Raw genomic sequence first — 21,487 nt, 5'->3', positions numbered from 1 at the left:
CATGTGCGTGTGTGTTTATGGTTTTCCTAAGTGTTTGTTTGTAAAGGGCTGGTCCTGAGTATCTGTTATAGGGGTTAAGAAGCTGAGTTGACCCGTGACAGTCTGTGTATGCGTGTTGAGGAGATGACTCGTGCTTCTTTGTTCTGCTTTGCCCTGTGAGTCTTTAAATATCACCTGTTCTTCTAGATATGAACATGTGCACGCTCTTTCTCTCTCACACGCTCACCCTCTTCCCTTCTTTTGACTTCTGTGGTCTCTCTATGTCCTTCACTTATTCCTTACTTACCTTTCCATTCTCATTCCTTTGATCTCCATGTCTTTCTTGCTTATATATATATATATATATATATATATATATATATATATATATATATATATATATTAGTATATATATATATATTAGTATATATCTTTAAAACTTATATATACTGCATAAACAGTGGAGTCCACTTGTGTAAATCTCTAATTTGCATTTAATAGAAATAGAGGGATGAATTGATTGATTGACTCAAACAAATGAATCAAATGTATTTACAAAATAAATGTATAAGTAAAAATTCACAATATATATTATGAATAGATAATTATACATAGAAAATATATAGAAATGTATATAGAAAATATGTAATTATACAGAATGTTTAGTTATAGTTCGGAATATATTATGTACATATATGCAAATACATATGTAAAAATGTTAGACATCCATATATATATAAATAAAAATGGAAGATTAAATTTGATAATATTCTGAATAGATGAAAAAACATCTGAACTGCTGCTTAGTAAAAATCCTAAATATGAAGCCTTAAATCTGAATATATACATAGTCACAAACGTTTGAAACAGTTTTTTTTTTTATCAGTGCTTGTATATTTTGTTGTGTATGTTCATCCTAGTGGAAGAAGAGGATGAAGATGGTACAGAGCGCGTTTGTGACACCCTGCTGATGTGCATCATTACGGTTCTGAACCACGGGCTGAGGAACGGAGGAGGAATCGCAGATGTTCTACGCAAGCTCTCTAAAGAGGTGAACAGAATATCATCAACGCAGCACACTCAGACATGAGATACGCCAATAAATCCTCTCCAGCGTCACTAATACTGTCAGTATAATCCATGTTTAATGCTGTGGAATCTGCAGGCATCTGTACATCATGCTTTTACAGACCCCTGAATTCGGTTCTACTCTCTCTGAGCATATGTCTTTATGCTTTGAAGCATTGCAAAATCAGTCAAACCAACTTCTTAGGGTCTATTTTAAGGATGCCTGAAAACTGTAGATCACTAATAGATAAAAACTGTATATTTTTTAATAACTTTTTTGAAAAAATTAGCTTTTAGAGATAAAACAGTATATAAAGTATACATAACGTGTCCGTATATACAACTATAACTCCCTTACTGTTGCTCCTCAGGAGCCCATGTTCCCAGCACGCGTCGTGTATGACCTCTTGTTCTTCTTCATTGTCATCATCATTGTGTTGAACCTCATCTTTGGTGTGATCATTGACACCTTCGCTGACCTGAGGAGTGAGAAACAGAGAAAGGAAGAAATTCTGAAGACGACCTGCTTCATTTGTGGTATGTCTTGTTTGAAGGGAACATGTTTTGAGAGACGGGATTAGTAAACAGAGGTTATCCAGTCATAACGGTGATCCTTGCTGTAAAACACAAAGATATCTAGCTGAATTTCCATGTGAATCAAAATTAGTTGCATGTATGTGATTTATTAAAAACGTCCAAAGATTCATTTTTTTCAAGTGAATCTTTCCACTGAATCAGTGAATCCTTGATATGATTCTTTAAGAAATTGGTATGAATTAATTAATTATCCTGTTATTACAAATGAGTATCAATTTGAAGAGTCAAATTGGTCAAATTAATTGGAAATCCTTGAATAAGTTGAGTGATATGATGAAGCGTAAGATTTCAGTCTATTCCACATGCAGAAGTTACTTTAAAGTTAAAGTAGCAAAAACGGTTATTCATTAGGGAAAGAGTGAGAGCAGAAAATTGTCCAATAAAGCTAAATTATGAGGTTCATAATTCAGATTCAGATTTGAGGATCCCTGATATAGCTCTTTTAAAACAGCTCATTTCAACATTTGCACAGCCTCAAACATCTTAGAATGGCTTGGAACTAGCCAGTGGGGCGACTCTCAGTAGATGTCATGCCCTGTCACATTCTGTTACTCTGACTGCCTTTGAATTTGTATATGAGGACTGTGACAGGGCTTTTTATTTGATCGATTCAACTATGATCATGGTGATGTTTAGTCCACTAAGGAGGGCATAAAGTTTATGTTGGAGTATAACTGATGTGGGAGAAAGTTTTATAGTGACTATAAACAGTGGAATACCATGAATAAAACAATTGATTTTGATAGACCGAGTGGGCTCTTTCTTTGAAGAACCTTTAATTTTTATGATCTGCTCCTCTTTAGGCCTTGAGAGAGACAAGTTTGATAACAAGACCGTGTCGTTTGAAGAGCACATCAAGTCAGAGCACAACATGTGGCACTATTTGTACTTCCTAGTCTTGGTGAAGGTGAAGGACCCCACTGAGTACACGGGCCCCGAGAGCTACGTAGCCCAAATGATTAAGGTTAGTTCATGATCACATTTGGTGCCATGATACATTGACCCCTAAAATGTATTTGGACACGTTCTGGTTGTCATGTTCATGGTTAATGTGTGTTTACTCTGATGGAACACCTGTATGAATCTGTTTTCATATATCAACTATTACTTCCCACACCAGTTTGTTAAATGTAAATAGGGAAGCTTGTTTCCTCCATGTGAAAAAAGTCATGATTATAAACTTAGAACCGCGATTCTGAGATGAATTTGCAATGGAGAAGTCCAAATTAAGACTGCAGTTGGATTACATTACGAGAATAGTCAAAATTGTGAGATGTAAATGTAATTGTAATTTAAATTCCACTCAATTCTTAGAGTTGTGAGATGTAGTCAGAAGGTCTGAATTGTGAGATGTAAACTCAGTCTATAACTTGTGTTTGTGATATACAGTAAATTTGAAGTTTTGAAACAGTCAATATTGTGAGATAAAGTCACAGTTGCCTTTTATATTTTTTGGTTTTGTGGCAGAAAAAAGCTTTCATATAGTACATAAAGGCAAAAAGAAAAAAAATAGTTATAAGAAACGCATATTTTGAATTACATAATTGTCTTATGTAAGGCAGTGAAATTCAGACATTTCAAATGTCCATATACTTTTTTTGGACTCAACTGTATGTTCATCAGCTGACTTCATTTCAGGAATGTTGTTTGTTTCGTCTCACTTATTTATGTCTGTGCCTGTATGTCTGACATCATTTGACTGTCTTGTTTTTACTCCAGTTGTAATTCATGAGCGATTAATGAAAAATGTGTCAACTATATGTCATTAATGCATGAGTAATATGTTTATGAATACTAAAACACTTAATTGAACAGTTAATATAATATAACTGGATTCTTGTTTGCATTGTCATTTTAGAACATTGTTAGCAGTGACAAACCATGGACTGGCTGGGAAAGTGTGTGTGTGTGTGTGTGTGTGTGTGTGTGTGTGTGTGTGTGTGTGTGTGTGTGTGTGTGTGTGTGTGTGTGTGTGTGTGTGTGTGTGTGTGTGTGTGTGTGTGTGTGTGTGTGTGTGTGTGTGTGTGTGTGTGTGTGTGTGTGTGTGTGTGTGTGTGTGTGTGTGTGTGTGTGTGTGTGTGTGTGTGTGTGTTTATATCTCTGTCTCTGACTTGGAGCAGAGTGTCTTCAGTGGACACCAGTAAAAGGAGACTTCCTTTAATTAATCAGATGAGCTTCCTTAAAATAAGAGAAAGACTCCCTAGATGGAGTTCCTTAAGTTTGTGTGTGTGTGTTGTTTGTTTATATATGTGTGTGACCTTCTTTTTCTGCTGGTATCTCAGAGCATACTGAAAGTAGTGTAGTAATTAGAACCCTTGTTTAAGAGTGCTTCCTCTTTATAATAATGGGCCAAGTGGGGCTAATGTTCATAGTGGAGGAGATGAGAGCAGAAGTCTGTGTGGTTTCATAAAGGAAACCAGTTATGTTTTGTGCAATAATGTTCACACAAAGAAAGAATGTGTAACTTTTATTCTTATTGTAGTATTGTTGCTGCCACCGCCATGTCATGGAGATGCTGTGGTTCGTTGTAAAAGTGAAACTACTTTGTTTGGTCTTCCAAAAGAGGACACAACTAGAAATCAGTGGTTGAGTTGTATTTACAACACTGTTACAGAACAGTTCAACCCAAATATTCAGATAGGTGCAGCACATTTTACAGAGGACAAGTAATGTTTCCTGGGAGAGTAGCCTATAATGCAGGCTGTTCTAACTCACAGCCTGTAAGTGTGTTTTCATATTTAAAGAATTTGCCACTTATGATTCAAACGCGAATTTTAGCAGTTTAGAGTAGCGCTTATTGTTTGTCATTTCTCCAATCAAAAATGCAGACATGGTTTTATGTTTACGCGGAATGATGCAACGCATAAAAAGACAGTTTAAGTCATTATAATCAGTAAATATATCCTCACTGGATGCTACAAATGCCTCGTTTGTAATGAGTTTTATTGCTTTTGTCAATATGGTGAGGTATTCGGCCAATCACAACACACTGGATAGCTGACCAATCAGAGCACACCTCGCTTTTCAGACCAATGAGCTTTTTAAAAGTTTACGCATTTCAGAAAGTCGGGGCATAGAGGAAAAACAGTAATGTACAGTATATGGCAAATAAGGTTTTTATGTTTTTATTTATTTTTTTACCTTAAACAACATAAACACATTTCATTACACCAAATACACAAAGTAATGTTCTTTTTTTAGCAACGTCATATGACCCCTTTAAGATTATTTGTAACTGCACATAATTGCCATTTATTGCCAGTTATTCTAAAATGTAAAAAAAATGAGTTTATGTGCCATAACTTCAAACATATCATTGGCAGTGTATAAACACTAACGATTAAATGTTTGGTGTCAAACTTTTAATGTTTTTTTTTTTTTAAGTCTCTTGAGCTGTACAAGGCTGCATTTAAATGAAAATATTAATTTTAAAAAAGTGAAAACTGTGAAAATATTCTTACAACTCACAAATAAAATACAATTTTAATAGATTTTAAATGTATTCCTGCCATGGCAAAGCTGAATTCTCAGCAACCATTCTTTCAGGCTTCAGTGTCACATGACCCTTCAGAAATCATTCAAATATGCTGATTTGGTACTCAAGAAACATTATTATCAATGTTGAAAACAGCTGCTTAATGTTTTACTAAAAACCATGATGCATATTTTCGCTGAATAAAAATATTAATGTGAAATAAAAGAAATCTTAAGTGCACTGTTAGTGACAGATGCTGATAAGCTGAAAAGGGCCAAAGGTTGCCCATTTTATCAGCCTGGCCAATAAAAAGGCACGTTAGTAGACAGGTGTTTGTATTCTGTGGAAATCTACAGAGCTTTCTGCAGGCCCAGATTCCATGAAGCCCTACTGAAGACACACAGAGTTCTATTAGTACTATATGAACTAATTAATGTGAGTTGCTGCAAACACAAGGGCCCTCATTAAAGCTTAGATTGGGAGAGATGAGGCATGGGCGACGCATAAATAACGCTTGTTTAGTTTGTTCAGTCTCATACAAGGATCTTCAGCTTTTGTAGTATAGCAGGCAGCAGGAAACAGTACCTGAATGCAAAATACTACAGTCTAGCTTTTAAATGAAGTGTGTGTGTGTAGACCCCAGTCACCTGGAAACACAACTAATGCAAATCTCTGCAAACCAGCTCACGCTAGCTTCACTGCTTGTATTCAAAGAGAAGAGTGCAGCACAGAGTTTCATCTGCAAGTTTACATTAAAGCAGGTGTGTGTGTGATTATCACTCACAGGCTGCTGGAAAGAGTGTGAGCAGGTACTGCAGCAGTCACAGCATTATGTAACCCATCTCAAGTGGCCTGCTATTAGCTCAGCCTATCCTCACACGTGCTTTCTTGTCCCACACACACGCACACATACACACAAACACACACACACACACACACACACACCTGCTATGCCGCTCATTATCACACAGTGAGTCAGGCATCTCCTTGGCAACACCATCGTCATGCACCTTCGGCAGGAACGAGAATAAAAAAAACTCATCGACCTCTAGACTTGTGATCAATGCGAGTTCAAAGGTCACGTATTCACCATTGGATTTGCTTCTCACAGCTGGGCGTCTCGGGGTGTGTGTGTGTGTGTGTGAACGGAACTGCAGGAGTGCATGTGCAGTGGCCAGCCACGCTAATCAAACTGATTATTGCAATCATGCTGCTATTTCCAGAGCCGGTTTGATGCAATGAAACCACCTTTCCATTATAAAACAGCAGCTTTATGGCGAATAGAGCCGATGACACGTGATCGAACGATTTATGCTGTCTGTCAGATGGGAAAAGAAGTTTAATGGCACTTTAATGACAGCTCAGACACCTTTCCCACACACAAGTCTGCAGCGGCGTTAATGCTGAATGCTGAAATTGATTAGTGTAATTTCTTTGACGGTAAAATATTTTTGTCTATCTTAGTTGCAGGTTAATTTGGTTGTTTGCATACACTACCATTCAGAGGTTTGGGGGAGATTTAAAAAAAAAAAATTCTGAAAGAAGTCTCTCCAAGCTCCCCAAGGATGCATTTATTTGAGAAAAATACTGTAAAGATTTTAATAATGTGAAATATCTTAACTGTTTTCCAAGGAAATACATTTTAAAGTGTCATTTATTTCTGTGATAGCAAAGCTTAATTTTCAGCAGTCTTTAGTGTCCCAAACCTTTTAACAGTAGTGCATATTGAATATATGAATGTTAATATTTTTCTTGCCTCGATCGGGAAGGCCCTTATCACTGAATGTTCAGTGTTCATTAATCATGTATAATTTTATAAGTTATGATCAGTTGACCCTGACTAAACTCGCTCAGTGGTGTCCAGCTTTAATGCCCCGCCCTCATCAGGGTCATAACAATGATGTTTTCTTGTTTGTTTGATTTTTAGCCCCATTTGTATCCTTAGTGGAAAATGGAGTGGGTCATGAGACTCAACCCCTCACAATCTAATATCTGTTCATCTGTCCTCACTTCACCTATGTTTTCCACATCCTTTAATGTTTTTCATAGATTCATAATGCACCATTCCCTGGAACCAATAAGCAACTAATTCTAATTTTCCATTTCTTCATATTTAAGATCCCATTGAAAGCTTCAGCAAAACCGGACTGCTCTTTTCCAGCGAGATTTGATGTGAATGTGTGCTTGACCTTGTTCATGTGCCTGCTTCTTAGAAGAGCAGTGTGTTTATCCAGTGTGTTTTTCTTGGAAAGCCTCATTCCGTATTGTATAGCAGATAAAAGCACTGTGTTCGAATCAGAAGATGCACATGCACAGGTGTGTCACCTCGTGAGCGTGTTTCATGATTGTGTAAGAGAAGGCAGTCTTTTCCCACCTCTAAACATATCCTGAAACTCTATGTGCACCTTGCAGTGCTCCCGTCAGGCTGACTGTGAAAAGCACCTTACATAACTGTTGTGATGAGCCAACTCTCTGTTACCCCCCCCCCCCCCCCATCTCACACACCCCAGACTAGATAAACTCATATATACACACTAATCACACACACACTCACAGACAGCAAATTGTAGAATGCATACAAATATCGTGTACGTGAGCTACTGTGTGGGCACACATGCTTTACAAACAGAATGACTCTGTTATTATCTAAAACACAAAAAACTGCAGTTCATTTGCATGACTACTTCCTGTTTCTAGAGCTGTCTCTGCATCCAGGCATTTAAAGTGTCCAGATTTACCAGCTATATGCATTAGCCTTTGAAGGAAAAAGCTTGAGGGAGTTTCAGCACACTGGCTCATATTTATGAGCTTGCTTTTGCATGTATATGGGTCATGATGATCAACTTTGTCGTCCATGCTCTAGTCTAGTTAGCACAAAGCAATTTAAAATGTTTTAATGTAGTTTGGGTCTCATTTTCTTTTACTTTGTGTTGTCAAATATCCTGTCCATGTTGACATCTAAAATGAATAGATTCTTCCATGCAATGAATTTGTGTTCTGATTAATTAAACTTTGCACGTTGGGTCAGAAAGTTCTAATACTTTTACACTTTTAAGACTTTTACATTGTTAAATAAAAATTTTGCCATTAAAACAAATTTTTAGTGACTTAAATGTAATTTTTTCCTCTAGTGATGAGCTATGGTGATGGATGTTCGTAGGTTTACATATGTTGCAGCCACCGCACTAGCTATTATTTTTAATCAAAAGAGACAGGGATGTGAAGCAGTGCGGAGAGCCACTTCTGGGATGCTTCTGAAGCATGCCGCAGCGCAGCTGGTATAAACGCAAGCATTGCTTAGAGTGGCCAGTGGTTGTATCAGAGCCATAACGCAGTGTAAAAAAAAAAATTTAAAAAAGGGGTTATCCAAACATTAATGGCAAGGAAAGTGCTTTATACTTTAGAGCGGCCACATATGAAGTGTTTCTCAGAGTTTATAGTACATTTATCATGTGACTTTTACTTACGGCAGGTGACACATAAATGCAGAAAAAATTCCATTGCAGTTTTGTGATTATATTCATTTTTCAAATTGCCTTTTTTGTGATATATGGTAGTTTTTGCAAAATTTACGTGTTTCCATTAGACAAATTTTCAATTTCAGTTTGTGCAATTTGAAGGCTAATGGAAACGCAACGTCACATGATCCTTTAGAAATCATTCAATTATGCTGATTATCTTCTCAAGAAACATTTCTTATCAATGCTGAAAACAGTTGTTGATTAATATTTTAAGCAGCAGAAACTGTAAGTAGAAGTGGAAACCTATTTGTTTTTCAGGAGTCTTCAATGAATATAAAGTTCAAAGGAATAGCATTTATTTGAAATAATTTTCGTGACATTGCAAAAGCCTACGGTCACTTTTAATCAACTTACATTCTTGCTAAATAAAGGGATTAATTTCTTAAATAAAAAAATCGAAAAGCTTAATGAATTGAATGATGTAAATGTGTAAAATCCAGTATGTCTGAAAGATGTCAACTACAAAATAATTATATTCTGTTTGATTTATAAGATGTTTGGAAAGTTTTCCAAGTGACATTCACGTCTCTTTTTCCACCTTCAGGAGAAGAATCTGGACTGGTTTCCACGGATGAGGGCAATGTCTTTGGTAAGCTCTGAGGGAGAGAGCGAACAGAACGAGATCCGATTGCTGCAGGAGAGGCTGGAAACCACCGTTGATCTTGTGGCTCAGCTGTCTTCCCAGCTGTCTGAGCTTAAAGAGCAGGTAACATACAGCAATGGGACAGCCCGGTTTCACAGAGCAAAACAGTGTTTTTCCTCACGGGGCCTCTGAAGTGTTTACTATTAGGCCCTGCTGTGGAAGTGCGTCAGAGCAGGGGTGGGGCGGTGCCCCGGGGTCATATGGATGTTCCGGCTGTGCTCCGCTGTGTCGGATCACTGCCATCACCTGCCTGACCCACATGTGATTCCACACAAACAGTTTAACCGATTCACATGACACAGGGAGAGGGAGAGCTTTGGGTTCTAATGGGATAATGTTAGAAAGAAATTGCTGCCCAATGGCTCATCCTCACTAAGGTCTGAATTGTTTGTTTGACCTTAGACTTCAGATTTGAACTGTATTCGCACGTAAACACACAGAAACTGCACAGTCATTGGGAAGCGGCACTGATCCAAACCAGTGAGCTTGAAACAGTGGAACCAGAAATTTTGACCACATCGTGGTGCCGCTCACATCCTCCAGCGGTCCTTCTGATTCCAGCCGGTCACGAGGAGCGGGCTTACTGTAATTCTCCTGGCAGTGCTGGATGTTAAATAACTTATTAAAGTGATTTCTTCTCCGACAGCCAGGCCTAATTAAACAGATCCTCCTCACCTCTCAGCTCGAGCCAGGCTGAGATCCAGCTTAGATGCAGTAGGCGAAATCCAAACTTGTCATGTGTTCAGACAAACAGGCTCTCTCTCTCTGATTCAGTGTAGCACAGTGTGTTCCACTTCTGTTTTCTTGCTAGGGCTGTTTACTTGAAAGTTCCTTCTCTTTGTCTGGAATGGCCATGAGGTCAAAAAAGATACATGTTTAAAGCCAGTGTTTTTGGGAAAGTAAAAAGTGACCCATGGAATGAGAGGTTGTTTTGATATTGCTGCAAATGACACAATGTTGTAAAGGAACAATTCAACCAAAAATGAAAATTGTCGTTGTCATGTCCTATCCTTTTAAACAGACTTCACGTCGAGAGTGTAGAAATTACACTCTAAAATGGTGATTATGGAGGCAACTTGGATAATTGTCTGTGCTGTCACATTAGTAAAATTTCACAGTGAAAAACAAAACAAAACATTGTCTATTGTCAGTAAAGTTGCTCAGAAGTCATTTTCAAACCAAGCAGCTTTCTGTTGGTCAATACGGCAAATTATTGAAAATGAATAACATTTGCATGAAAACTTTTTCAAACTGAATAGATATTGCCCACAAAATTTCACTGCACAATCATAAATAAAAAATGCGTATTCAGAAAGTACACTTAGAAAATAAGTGAAATTTACAGAAAAAAAAAAAAGTGGTAGCTTTGGTTACTAGAATTGTACTGTTAAAAGGTAGCATTTACAGATTGATTGACCATTAATTTACTGTTAAAATCCTAAATTTACAGTTAAAACATTTACAATATACTGATACCAAAAAAAAAAAAAAAACACATGATTCAAGCAGTCTATTTTTAGGATATTTTTTTAATTCTCCTGGAATTTTTTTTAAAAACATTTCAAATATCAAATAAGATTGTGTTTATAATTATTTTGGTTTGGAAAAATAATATTGTGAAATGATTGTATTATTTATTATTGTATTGTATTGTTGTACAGCTCAGTGAATTATTATTAAGACTTCTTTATTAAATCTTGTAACATTTGGGATTGCTATGAATATATCTTATATTGCTATGAACATAACATAATATGTGGTGCATGGTGTCAGACACAAATATAAAACCCAAAAATACACAAATATAAAACACATAAAATAAAGCAATAAATATTAATTCAACATTAGATGACTTAAAGGCTTAAAACCATAATAAGCATAGCTGATAAAACTAAGATGAAACCGTGCATTCAATAAAAACATGAAATGTGAGCTGGTACACAAATGACTTGTTGTTTTTCCACTTCTCAAAACAGTATTTTAATGTAATATTAAATGAAACATCTGATTAGATCTGTTAAAAAATTTCAGTCATATAATAAGTAAATATTACATTAACCAATTAACAGTTTTGGCAGTTTAGCAGCATTTTACAGTTTTTAAAATAACTATTTTTATTTATTTATTTATTTGGAGCTGATAGCTGATCATTTTATTTAAGCTGTAATCTGATGCAACTGAATTGGCTTCCCTGTTTTATGTGTGTGTTTTTCTGCACTTGTACAGATGACAGAGCAAAGGAAGAATAAACAGAGACTGGGCTTCCTGGGACCATCACAGGTGAACCATCAAATTTCCCCTGCACACTGAGGACGACTCATCGCACTTCTCCACACACACACACTCACACACACACACACACACACACACACACACACACACACAGATACTGATGTTCATACCATGGACAACACTGCACTCATGGTGATATCACACTTTACATCATGACTTGACAGTTGTCTAGTTAGATCCTGCTGTCTTGAGCGTCGTTTTCTAAGTGTTTTCACATTTAGATCTTATAGACGGATTACGTTTGGAAATATACTGAGTGTGTTTGTTTGGAAAATCATGACCCCTGTGCATATGAGGGCTCACATCAGATGACTCAAACAGTCTTTGGAAGGGCTGACTGAATTTTTTTTTTTTTTTTTTTAAGCTCCAAGTATTAACTCCTTTATTTTAATTGTCCTGTCCAACTGGAATATTGCTGTAATTCAAGGTGGACTTCAGTCTGTGAGGGAAATACTGGAAAGATAAAATGCCTTTAAACAATTTAATAGTTTTTTTATCATTCAAATTCACAATAACTTCAATGAAAGATGTAAGACTTGGAAATATTATCTCATAATCAGACAATCATGTGACTTGGAATCTGTTAGTGTCACCTTCTACAAAGACCTAAACGCTAGTCTTAACTCTTAAATGATGATCATTTTTATTATGTATTTTATGTTGGAGATATGTCTATGCCTTATATAAAGTTGTACAGAAAATAATAAAGAATGTATATTTGGTATTACAGTGGTTACTGTGACTCTCTATTCTTCAAACCATTTAGAAACTCTAAGGTTTAGAGGGTTAAATTATGTGAAACAATAGAAGCAGTCCTTTTTGGGATATTTAGGCATCTATGCAAGGATTGAGTATATCTTAGATCATTTTATAAATGATGAATATGTATTTGTTGTGTCCGCACTGATTGCTGATACGAGGCAATCTGTTTTCAGATCTGTGTACAGAGTTCAGATTTACACACACACAGTGGATTTAAATCAGACATGCAGCATTATGCTGTAATATTATTTGAAATGCTACAGAATTGTCACATGATCTTTCAGAAATGATTCTAATATGTTGATTTGGTGCTCAAGAAACTTTTTTGTTATTATCAATGTTGAAAACAGTCGTGCTACTTAACATTTTTGCGGAAACTAACCGCAATTGTTTAAAATATAATTGTTTTTCTAATATAATATCAGCTAGGCCTATATTATTATAGCTATCAGCTTTTAATTTCACAAGATGTTGATTGATGGACTGAAGTCGTGGATTATTGTGATGTTTTTATTATCTGTTTGGACTTTCATTCTGACAACACCCATTCACTGCAGAGGATCCATTTGTCAGCAAGTGATGTAACTGAGGTTGTGTGAATTTTCAGCAAATGTTATTTTGGGTGAACTTTCTCTTTGACCTATAGTAGCCTACTCTTGTTTTTGGGTACATGATTCAGTTTAACTATTTTATAGTGCAAAGACTCACGTCTGCTTGTGCCTTCACTCAGGCATGAGTTAAAATTAGCCCCTGACGGCTCCATTATAGCCCACAGCTGTCACTAAGCAGGGGAAAGTCCAGCATGTCTGGAATGCTCCATCAGGCAGAAGACCGTTGGATAACTACTCTCACTAACTGATCACTTATCCGTCGGCAGGCACGTCTCTACATAAAACAGGAACAATCAAAAATAGAAACAAATGTCATGGATATTGACCTTATGTAACCCCGCACCTTTTTAGCTCTGCGTTTGTCTTTTTTTTTTTCATTTGTAAGCCTATTTCCAATTTTCCACTGTAATCTCACGAATTTATGAAGGACCCACTCGTATTTTTTGCTTTAAACATTACTTTCTTTAACTCTACATAGATACACTTTACTAGCTAATGCCAAGTTCACACTGCACGATTTTAGCCCTGATTTTCATTCGCCAACAGGTTTTGCGAAATCGCCGACAAATGCCTGAAATCGGAGGCAAATCGTTAGGCCTACTCGTTCACCTGAGTGACAGTCACGCAGTGTGAATTATCAAAGACGCGTTCTGAGAGAATTGCAGATGTGTCGCCGACCCCCGTGAAATATTTGGCATGCTGAATATCTGGACCTGTCGGCGAATCAAAATCCGCTGTGTGAAATGAGCTCTGACTGAAAAAGAATACATCGGCGGTGACTTACAGCCAATGAATCAGCATATCAGTATATTTTTGCATTAGAAAATAGACATAGGCTACAATTAGGCTATGAATTATAAATTAAACATAAAAGGGGGCTAGGATTTTTCCTGTAAATCATATTCTTCTATAAATGAAATTATTTCATTTGTATCACTTTGAGGGCTTTTGTATCTACAAGAAACAAGCTCATTGTAAAATGCACAAAACGTAAGTTTCACTTTCGGGTACATTTCTGTAGGCCTATATAAAAATTTCTCAGCAGAAGTAGGCCCCTGTTGTTAACAACGAATCTTTGTTATTGTTTGTTTGGGGAGGAGTCCCACAGTGTGTAATCTCCTGTCGCAGCAGCTGAATGCTGTACCCCTATAGTCTTGCAGTGTGAAAACAACAGTGATCCAATGATTTTGAAAATCATGCAGTGTGAACTCTGCATAAATTACTCTGACAGCAATGCCTACAGAGCTACCATACAAATGGAAGTTCAAAGACAATATTCTAATGATAATGACGTGCTTGTTTCGCTGGAAAATATGGTCAATAGCAGTTATTCAATGGTTTATTGTGTCATTTTATACTACAAATAAATTCTGTTTTCCCTCAGCGTGCATGTCGATATTTGAACAGGTATGTCATCGAAATAACTTCCTGAATCCCGAGTTCGAGTCCCATCCAGAGTTGCCCAATTGTTACTCAAAACTAGCCCAATCTTGTTTCAAGGTGTATCCCCTGCTAGAATTAGCATTTCAGGGGCTAAATATCACATTATTGGGGTCGCTTAAACCCACGGACATGAAAAACAACCCAAGTGCCAAAAGTAGCCCAATTCCGCAGATTTGGCAACACTCTGGACCTTTTCTGATCCCATCCCACTTTCTGCCTCCGTCGCTTCATGTCTTTGAAATGCCCTATTCCAAAAAAATGGCAAAAATAAATATTACAAAAATATTTGAATTGCTTTTAATGATGATCAGATTTGATCCCCCCTTCTTTCTCACAGTTCAGTCATGCAGGTGTGCAGTTGAACAACATCCTGCATAAACACACTAATAAACACGCTCAGTAATCTAAATATACCACCCTCCCTTCCTTCTTTCTGCATGTGATGGGTCTGCATGTGATTGTGTGTGTTGTTGTCATGCTGGTTGGTCAGAGAGCAGATGAGATCTGTCACATGAGCTCGTATCTGAGCAGCGAGAGATTACCCCTGCTGCACTCTTTCCTAAAAGCACTGCAAATCAAGGGGGATTTTTCATTTGACTCAGCGTTCCTGCTTAATTTAATAGTGTACAGAGTGACTCGCTGAAGTTCTGCTGCAGAAACTGAGGAGATCTGCAAGAATATATACAGGAATAGTTCACCCAAAAGTTTTAATTTTGCCATTTATACATCCTGATGTCATTTTATTTATTTATTTTTAGAGTGTTCCTGTAGCTCAGTTGGTAGAGCATTGCGCTATCAAGCGCAAGGTTGGGGGTTCGATTCCCCGGGAACACATGATAGGTAAAAATTGTTAGCCTGAATGCACTGTAAGTCGCTTTGGATAAAAGTGTCTGCTAAATGCATAAATTTAATTTTTAATTTAATTTAATTTATTTGAATAAAAAAAAACATTTAATATGTTATTAAATTATTATCAGAATTATTATTATTATTAGATTACGTTTACATCATTGTGGATCCAAAGGTTTGCTTGAAATCAAGAGAGAAACACACAAGTATGAAATTCAGTTAATAATATTTAAAGGACATGCAATTGAATGATGAAGGAGAGAAGGTTATGTAAATGACTTTTAATAGAAACCAGCTCAAAGGAAAGATGAGTCATACAAAGCTTACATTTATGGGTGTTTTTTTTTTCTGTGCTGAACCATAATGTTGCATCTCTTCCAAACACCAGACTGAAGGTCTCTTTAAAGCAACAGACTCTTTTAACACCTCGGGCAGCTCTCTTCCTGTTGGCAGTGTTCAAATCACTCCGTTCTTTTAATTTGGTTTACAAGCGTCATTGACAAGGACTTAATGATAACAAGCAGAGCTTTTTGGTTTGATTGTCAGGCTTTACGCTCAATTTTCACCTTTCGCCACAAATTTTAAATATGCAATAGACCTAAAAGAAAAAAGATTAAAGGCCATTTGCCCTTGCATTGCATGAATCTGGAGGCAATGACCTGCTGTTTGTCAAAGTCCCCCTTTGAGTCCCCCCAGTCCCTGACTGACTGCTGTTCACTGGCTGCATGAACTGTGACTTCAGTCCACAAGCCTGTCCAGCCTCGTCACTGCAAACACCTATTATTTCTGACTGCTGTGTACAAAGTGCTTTTTGATTTTAAGTGCTCTAAACAGTTTTTCAGGTAAAGCAGTACTGCCTTCTATTAATTGGTATGTTATATTTTAGAAATCATGTTTCATCTAAGAAATATTAAAGAGAGTTGCTTCTGTATGTATTCTCATGAGTGTTTAAAATGGCTTATTAATAAACTAGAAGATATAAATAAAATCAGATTTGTAGGTCTAATAGTTAGAAACCAATATTTTACTTGATTTTGCTAAAATATGCATTCAACAATATATAATGTTTCACATAATAAAAATGCAAATATGAAAATATGAAATCTAATATAATACACTGTATATTGCATAATTGTAAAATATTTTAATAACCCCAACAGTAATTGAACAATCAGGAATTTTGTCTCAGAAGCAATGAATGCACCTGAAGTTAGAAAAAGGTCAATTTGTGAATAATTGCATTTTAAACGTGTTTTGGTTTTTTGAACTACGTAACGTTTAATGCTGGCAGTTAAAGGAATTTTAGGCATGGCATTGCCACAACAAGAACAACCACAACAACACATTGTGTCGCTCATTTTTCTAAAATGTCATGTCTCGTTTTGTGCCACTTACTGGTTTTATAAATAAAAAGACTCTCCTTGGCAGTGGTGTAAAAAGTAGAAGGTTCACTTCAACAAGTGGAAATTTTCAAACAGCCAATGTAGAAAGCTACAATAATGCTAAAGGTTGCATAAAACTTTCCAAAATATTATAATATGGCAATTCAAACACGGAGTCATTCGGCTGCTTTGATAAAAGGTCACATGGCATAAAACTCCCAGTGGGGCAAATATTGCAGCAAACAGTTTCTTCCCTAAAGGCACAAACACTCCCAGGCTCCACATGTTTACTTCTCCAGAGAAATCTCTCAGTGCCCTAAACTTTCTGCCAAGTCTGGGCAGAAGGAGATCCCGTCTGTAGCCCAGCGAAAAACACCTGGTACCTGTGCTTCCATATGAGGAAGGCTCCCACCAGGCAGACGATAGCCTGAGCCAGGTTCAGCACCATCTGCAGAAGGTAATACATGGGTAGAGTGCTTACGATGGCTCTGCAGTCTGTCACATCACTGTAGGAAAAAGTGCGGGCGATGGGATCCTCAGGGTCCAGGGTACACGTACAATGCTCCCCCATTTCCTTGCAGCTGTAGCGATTAGTCAGGGCATAATGGTAGCACTGGAAGGCAATGACCACTGCGGAAATGACCAGCCCAGTCGTGCACAGGAAGAAGTACAGCAGCTGGGCAGAAGTGAGAGAGCTGTTACAGTCATCTGTGATGATTAAGGCAAGGTACTGGAAATCAAATTTAAATAGACTAAAATGCTAATTTAAAACCAGCTCAATAATCTTACTTGATGACTCAGGAATGTTACTGCCAATGTCAATTGGTCATTAAATATAAAAAATATGCCTAATTACAGAAACAGATGACTTGAAAATGTTGATTTTGTCATTAGCACACTCGCACCATACAGACCTAGGATTACTTTCTTTATGTGAAACACAAAAGAAGATATAATCAGAACCCAGAACATAACAATGATCTTAAACATAAATCTTTTTATGAATGTGCAATGAAGTGTAGGTCACATGACACTGCCAAAATGTCAAATGAAGTATGTCTGGATTTTCATTCATATTCAAGACAGACATGCTGATTCATATAGAGCTTATTTTTTTTAATGCTCACAAAGTAACTACTTTCAAAATAAGTTTACCTTCTCAGAGAGCATGCAATTTCGTACACAGCCATACTTAAATGAAACCGTAACAATTAGCCATTTTTGCTGGATACGACTACATTTTTACCATAGAATCCCCTGCTATCCGAGCTAAATTGGATCTCTAAATGTTTTAAAGCATTTACAGATTCGGTAAATCTTGGTTCATCCAAAAAATGCATTCATTTTTTTACCTTTACAATAAATTGAGCTGATGCTCTTTCATCAGGCACTCTGGTGATGCAGAAGAGGATGAATCCCAGCAGAGACACTACAATCATCTGCAAAACACAACGTAGAGTATTTTTATAGAGCACTGCAGTGATGACATTTTTTGTAGGCCAACCCAGAAATTAGCATCACCCTGATTCCCTTGACATTTGTGTACTGGCTTTTGGATTATTGCAGAAAATGAGCTCTTTGACTATGACGTTTAGGATTCTCACACATTTTGTTCATCATGATAACCTTCACAAATGATCACAACTTTTGAAGCCAAATTCTGGCAATAAACATACCACAATCACAAGACTTTATGTCACCATCTCTTAACTTCGGACAACTCTTTAAGTCTTTATTTAAAAAACATACTCTTTGAAGAGTTAGCAGCCACCTTTTTCAGAAATTAAAGCTTTAAAAAAATCACAAGGAACATGAAACAAAACGTGAAACTATTTTGAACTTGTATTAACCATCTCTGTTGACATGACAGCATGGCAGCTTGTTTGAACTGGTTTAAGCTGGTATTTAGTTGACTATAAGCTGGTTAAGGTCGGTTGGTAAATGTTGGTCATTAGTTTGTCATGAGCTGGTTTAAGCTAGTCTTGAGCAGGAGCTAGTTGATTAACCAATTTAGCAGCAACCCATGGCCATCTTAAACCAGCTCATAACCAGCTTATGAACAGCTCAAACCAGCTGCCATGCTTCAAATCATACCAGCATGTACTGTTTTTTTTTCAAATAGGGACAGACCTTGTCAGGCATTTAACCAAAAAAACAAAAGAACTCAAATGCTAACTTTACATTTTTTGCCTTCAAAATACGGCGTCCCTGCAGCAATCTATAGACCTGTTATCTTTTACACCCTAAATGTACAATATATAAACTAATCATACATGCTAATCAGGTTTTAATAGGCCATTTGGAGGGTGATCACCATGATCATGTGCATCTCAGAGTCCGTTGTTGCAAAATGTTGTCATTGTTGTCATGAACACATACCAGAATACTGGGTTGCTCTAATCTCATTTGCAGTGCAGCAGACCTCCTAAGTTCTCTGCGTCTGCCAGGCTTGTTATGAGCCAGCCATAGCCCTTATTGTAATCAGCATTGTGCAACTCAGCATTGAGTTGTCATCTGATAATATATTGACTGCCGTTGCAAATCGAATAGCTTGACCCCCCCCCAACCTCCAAGATATCTTAATCTTTCATGCTTTTTATCTCACACTTTTCTCCTCTGTCTCTCTCTGGGTTTTCCCCGCTCCTTTTCTCAGCATGATTGGAGTCTTGTGACTAACGTGTGGTATCTAATTTGATTGTTTTTCCCAGGATCTAAGGCAGAGAAGTCTTGGTGACCTAAGTGTTTTTCTCCAGGAACAGCAGCACTGGTCTCGTGAGGGCTGAACTTGAGATTCCAGAGCAAACGGACAGCAGTGTTCTCTGCTCTACCTTATTGCTTCAATTATACTGTATGTGCATCCATTAATTTAAATGTGTATCTAACATAGCAATCTCATAAAACTTTGTTTTATTGCCATAATAGCTAATGTTTTACACAATAAAACAGTTCTAGATTGGGTTTGTGTGGCATTTAGAATTAAACCGAGACTACATTTTGGATTTTGTTGAATGGAGGTAGCAAACAGGATTCAAATAAAAATGTAAAGAAATTCAAATGTATTTTTTTTTATATATAGCCAATTTTGTTACACAAAAGATTCTCCTTTTCACTTTATCAGCTTGTGTTCTTTTAATTAGCGCAGGTATTTGTACTTCCTTTAGTAAATGATTGACCATAGGCCTGTATAAACCTGTACAAATTATGAGAGAGAAAAAAAGACTAAATCTAAGATTTGGTGATAATAAAATGAAGCATAATGAGAGACTCACAAGCTATTTGTAAAAGACCAGTTATTTTTTGGCTGGCAATGCCAATTTAGAATTAACAAGCATTAAGTAATGTACTTTTTTATTTACGCACATAGAGAGAAAAAAACAGATGCTTGCAAAGTAATCCTTGTGCATGTTTCAGCCCTGTTTTTTTGTCATACGGCCTACGTGACTGGACATGCATGTCTGCACAGAGGGATGGTTTTCAATCTTTTGAAGACTTGTTTTCTATTTTTAAAGGGACAGTTTGTTCTAACTCTCCAGTGATTTTCAAACAAACATACAGCTGTAGCATTTTTATTAGTATTTGTATCCATGGAACCTGTGTTGTTTTTAAACTTGAAATATTAAACTTTTTCGTTACAGGCTTCTGCAACTGGATACAAGCAAAATCTACTGTGATTAGAATATGAGCTTGTATTCTTTTCCAGATTTGCAATATGACACCCTCAGTGATGATTCTCATAACAGCTTTAAAACTTATGAGTCTCTTTAGGAATGTATTCATTGTTCTCACTTAAATGTTATTTTTGGACATGCATGCATGCTCTCTGCAAAATTGTTTATGTAAGCTTATGTACAGTATGGCAGTGTGGCCGATGGATCTGATATGAGACGGCCTCATGCATGGTCCAAAAAGAGTAAACAAGGCATGCTGGGAGTTGAGGGAGAAGCAAAAGGAAGCTTACAATGATGCCGGCCCAATGGGGTGTCTCCCTGGCCAGCAGAGAGGAGCTAATGGCAACCATGAGGAAGGCCACAACAGCTACTGCGATGCCCAGCAAAAGCTGTAACAGAGCAACCAGCAAAGGAAAGCGGCAGCCACAACACTTTTGGGCTTCCTCCAGCACTGGGCTTCCAGTTTCTGCTTGTCCCTTCTTCTCCGTGCCAGCATTTGCATTGCCTCCTCCAGCTGACCTCATCGGACTCTTCCCCGACCCCATAATTCCTCCTGTCTCGTGATGAGATTCTTAATCTTCCTTTGAGGCCGACTGGACGTTCTTGCACTCGCCCTCTATCTGTTTGTCCTTCCTTTTCTCTCTTGTCTGCCGTTTCTTTTGCTACCTTTAGCTGGACTGTTCCCTTGCCCTGCCCTTCCCCTCCCTCCTCACTGGAGGCTTCGCTCCCTATGCGATACCTGCTTTTCGGAATCAGAAAGGACTCTGAACTAATATGGAAAACATTTGGAGCAGATTCCACAAGAGCCACATATAGAGCACAGAAGAGGAGATGGGAAGGAGGAAGGGTTGGAAAGGGGAATGAAGACATAAAGGGGGACTCCAACACACAACAGCTACCAGTCTCCCTGAAAAGTAAACAGGAAACATGGATCTTACAGAGCAGAAACAGTTTTTGTCTCTGGCAAACATGTGGGCGAGTGCTTGAGTCCTGCCAACCTCCTGCAACACACTGTGTAATCTATTCATAACAGCCTGGAGTCAGTCACATGATTTTGATGAAGTTACGTGACCTGTGGGCATGTGAGCGGGTTACAGTTAATCTCTTATGAATATTATGAGAGAGTGCAGAAATGCTACGTGTTCATTTCATTTTTTGTTAATTATGGAAAGTCATTAACTACATGCAGGGCATGTT

The 21,487-nt window shown here is 37.3% G+C and overlaps 2 protein-coding genes across 2 annotated transcripts in view; one reads left to right on the top strand and one right to left on the bottom strand.

Moving 5' to 3' along the window:
- itpr2 (inositol 1,4,5-trisphosphate receptor, type 2) overlaps window positions 1-11,630 on the top strand; it is an 82,976-nt gene extending 71,346 nt beyond the window's left edge. The window contains exons 53-57 of the mRNA XM_059506657.1: window positions 900-1,030; window positions 1,419-1,584; window positions 2,448-2,608; window positions 9,185-9,346; window positions 11,510-11,630. Of these exons, the coding sequence (XP_059362640.1) occupies window positions 900-1,030; window positions 1,419-1,584; window positions 2,448-2,608; window positions 9,185-9,346; window positions 11,510-11,593 (704 nt within the window). The 3' untranslated portion in view covers window positions 11,594-11,630. The remainder of the gene's footprint in view (window positions 1-899; window positions 1,031-1,418; window positions 1,585-2,447; window positions 2,609-9,184; window positions 9,347-11,509) is intronic.
- Window positions 11,631-15,603: 3,973 nt separating this feature from the next.
- LOC132101594 (sarcospan-like) lies at window positions 15,604-21,470 on the bottom strand. Its single transcript, XM_059506656.1, has 3 exons — window positions 20,581-21,470; window positions 17,975-18,061; window positions 15,604-17,298 (listed from the first exon to the last, which is right to left on the bottom strand). Exons 1-3 carry the CDS (start codon window positions 20,833-20,835, stop codon window positions 16,939-16,941), a joined length of 702 nt encoding a protein of 233 aa, XP_059362639.1. The 5' UTR covers window positions 20,836-21,470; the 3' UTR covers window positions 15,604-16,938.
- Between the last annotated feature and the right edge of the window lie 17 nt (window positions 21,471-21,487).

Source organism: Carassius carassius, chromosome 23 (genome assembly GCF_963082965.1).
Source record: "Carassius carassius chromosome 23, fCarCar2.1, whole genome shotgun sequence".
Classification (NCBI taxonomy): domain Eukaryota; kingdom Metazoa; phylum Chordata; class Actinopteri; order Cypriniformes; family Cyprinidae; genus Carassius; species Carassius carassius.
Note: the sequence above shows the minus strand (reverse complement) of the source record. Positions and strands in the feature narration are given on the sequence as shown.

Bases quoted from the DNA above. Each gene is read 5' to 3' on its own strand.
- LOC132101594 (XM_059506656.1), bottom strand. From the start codon at position 20,835: ATGGGGTCGGGGAAGAGTCCGATGAGGTCAGCTGGAGGAGGCAATGCA. The intron at 18,062-20,580 runs GTAAGCTTCCTT...TGTGTTTTGCAG, and splicing joins CCCATTGGGCCGGCATCATT to ATGATTGTAGTGTCTCTGCT. The intron at 17,299-17,974 runs GTAAAAAAATGA...ACTTCTGCCCAG, and splicing joins CAGCTCAATTTATTGTAAAG to CTGCTGTACTTCTTCCTGTG.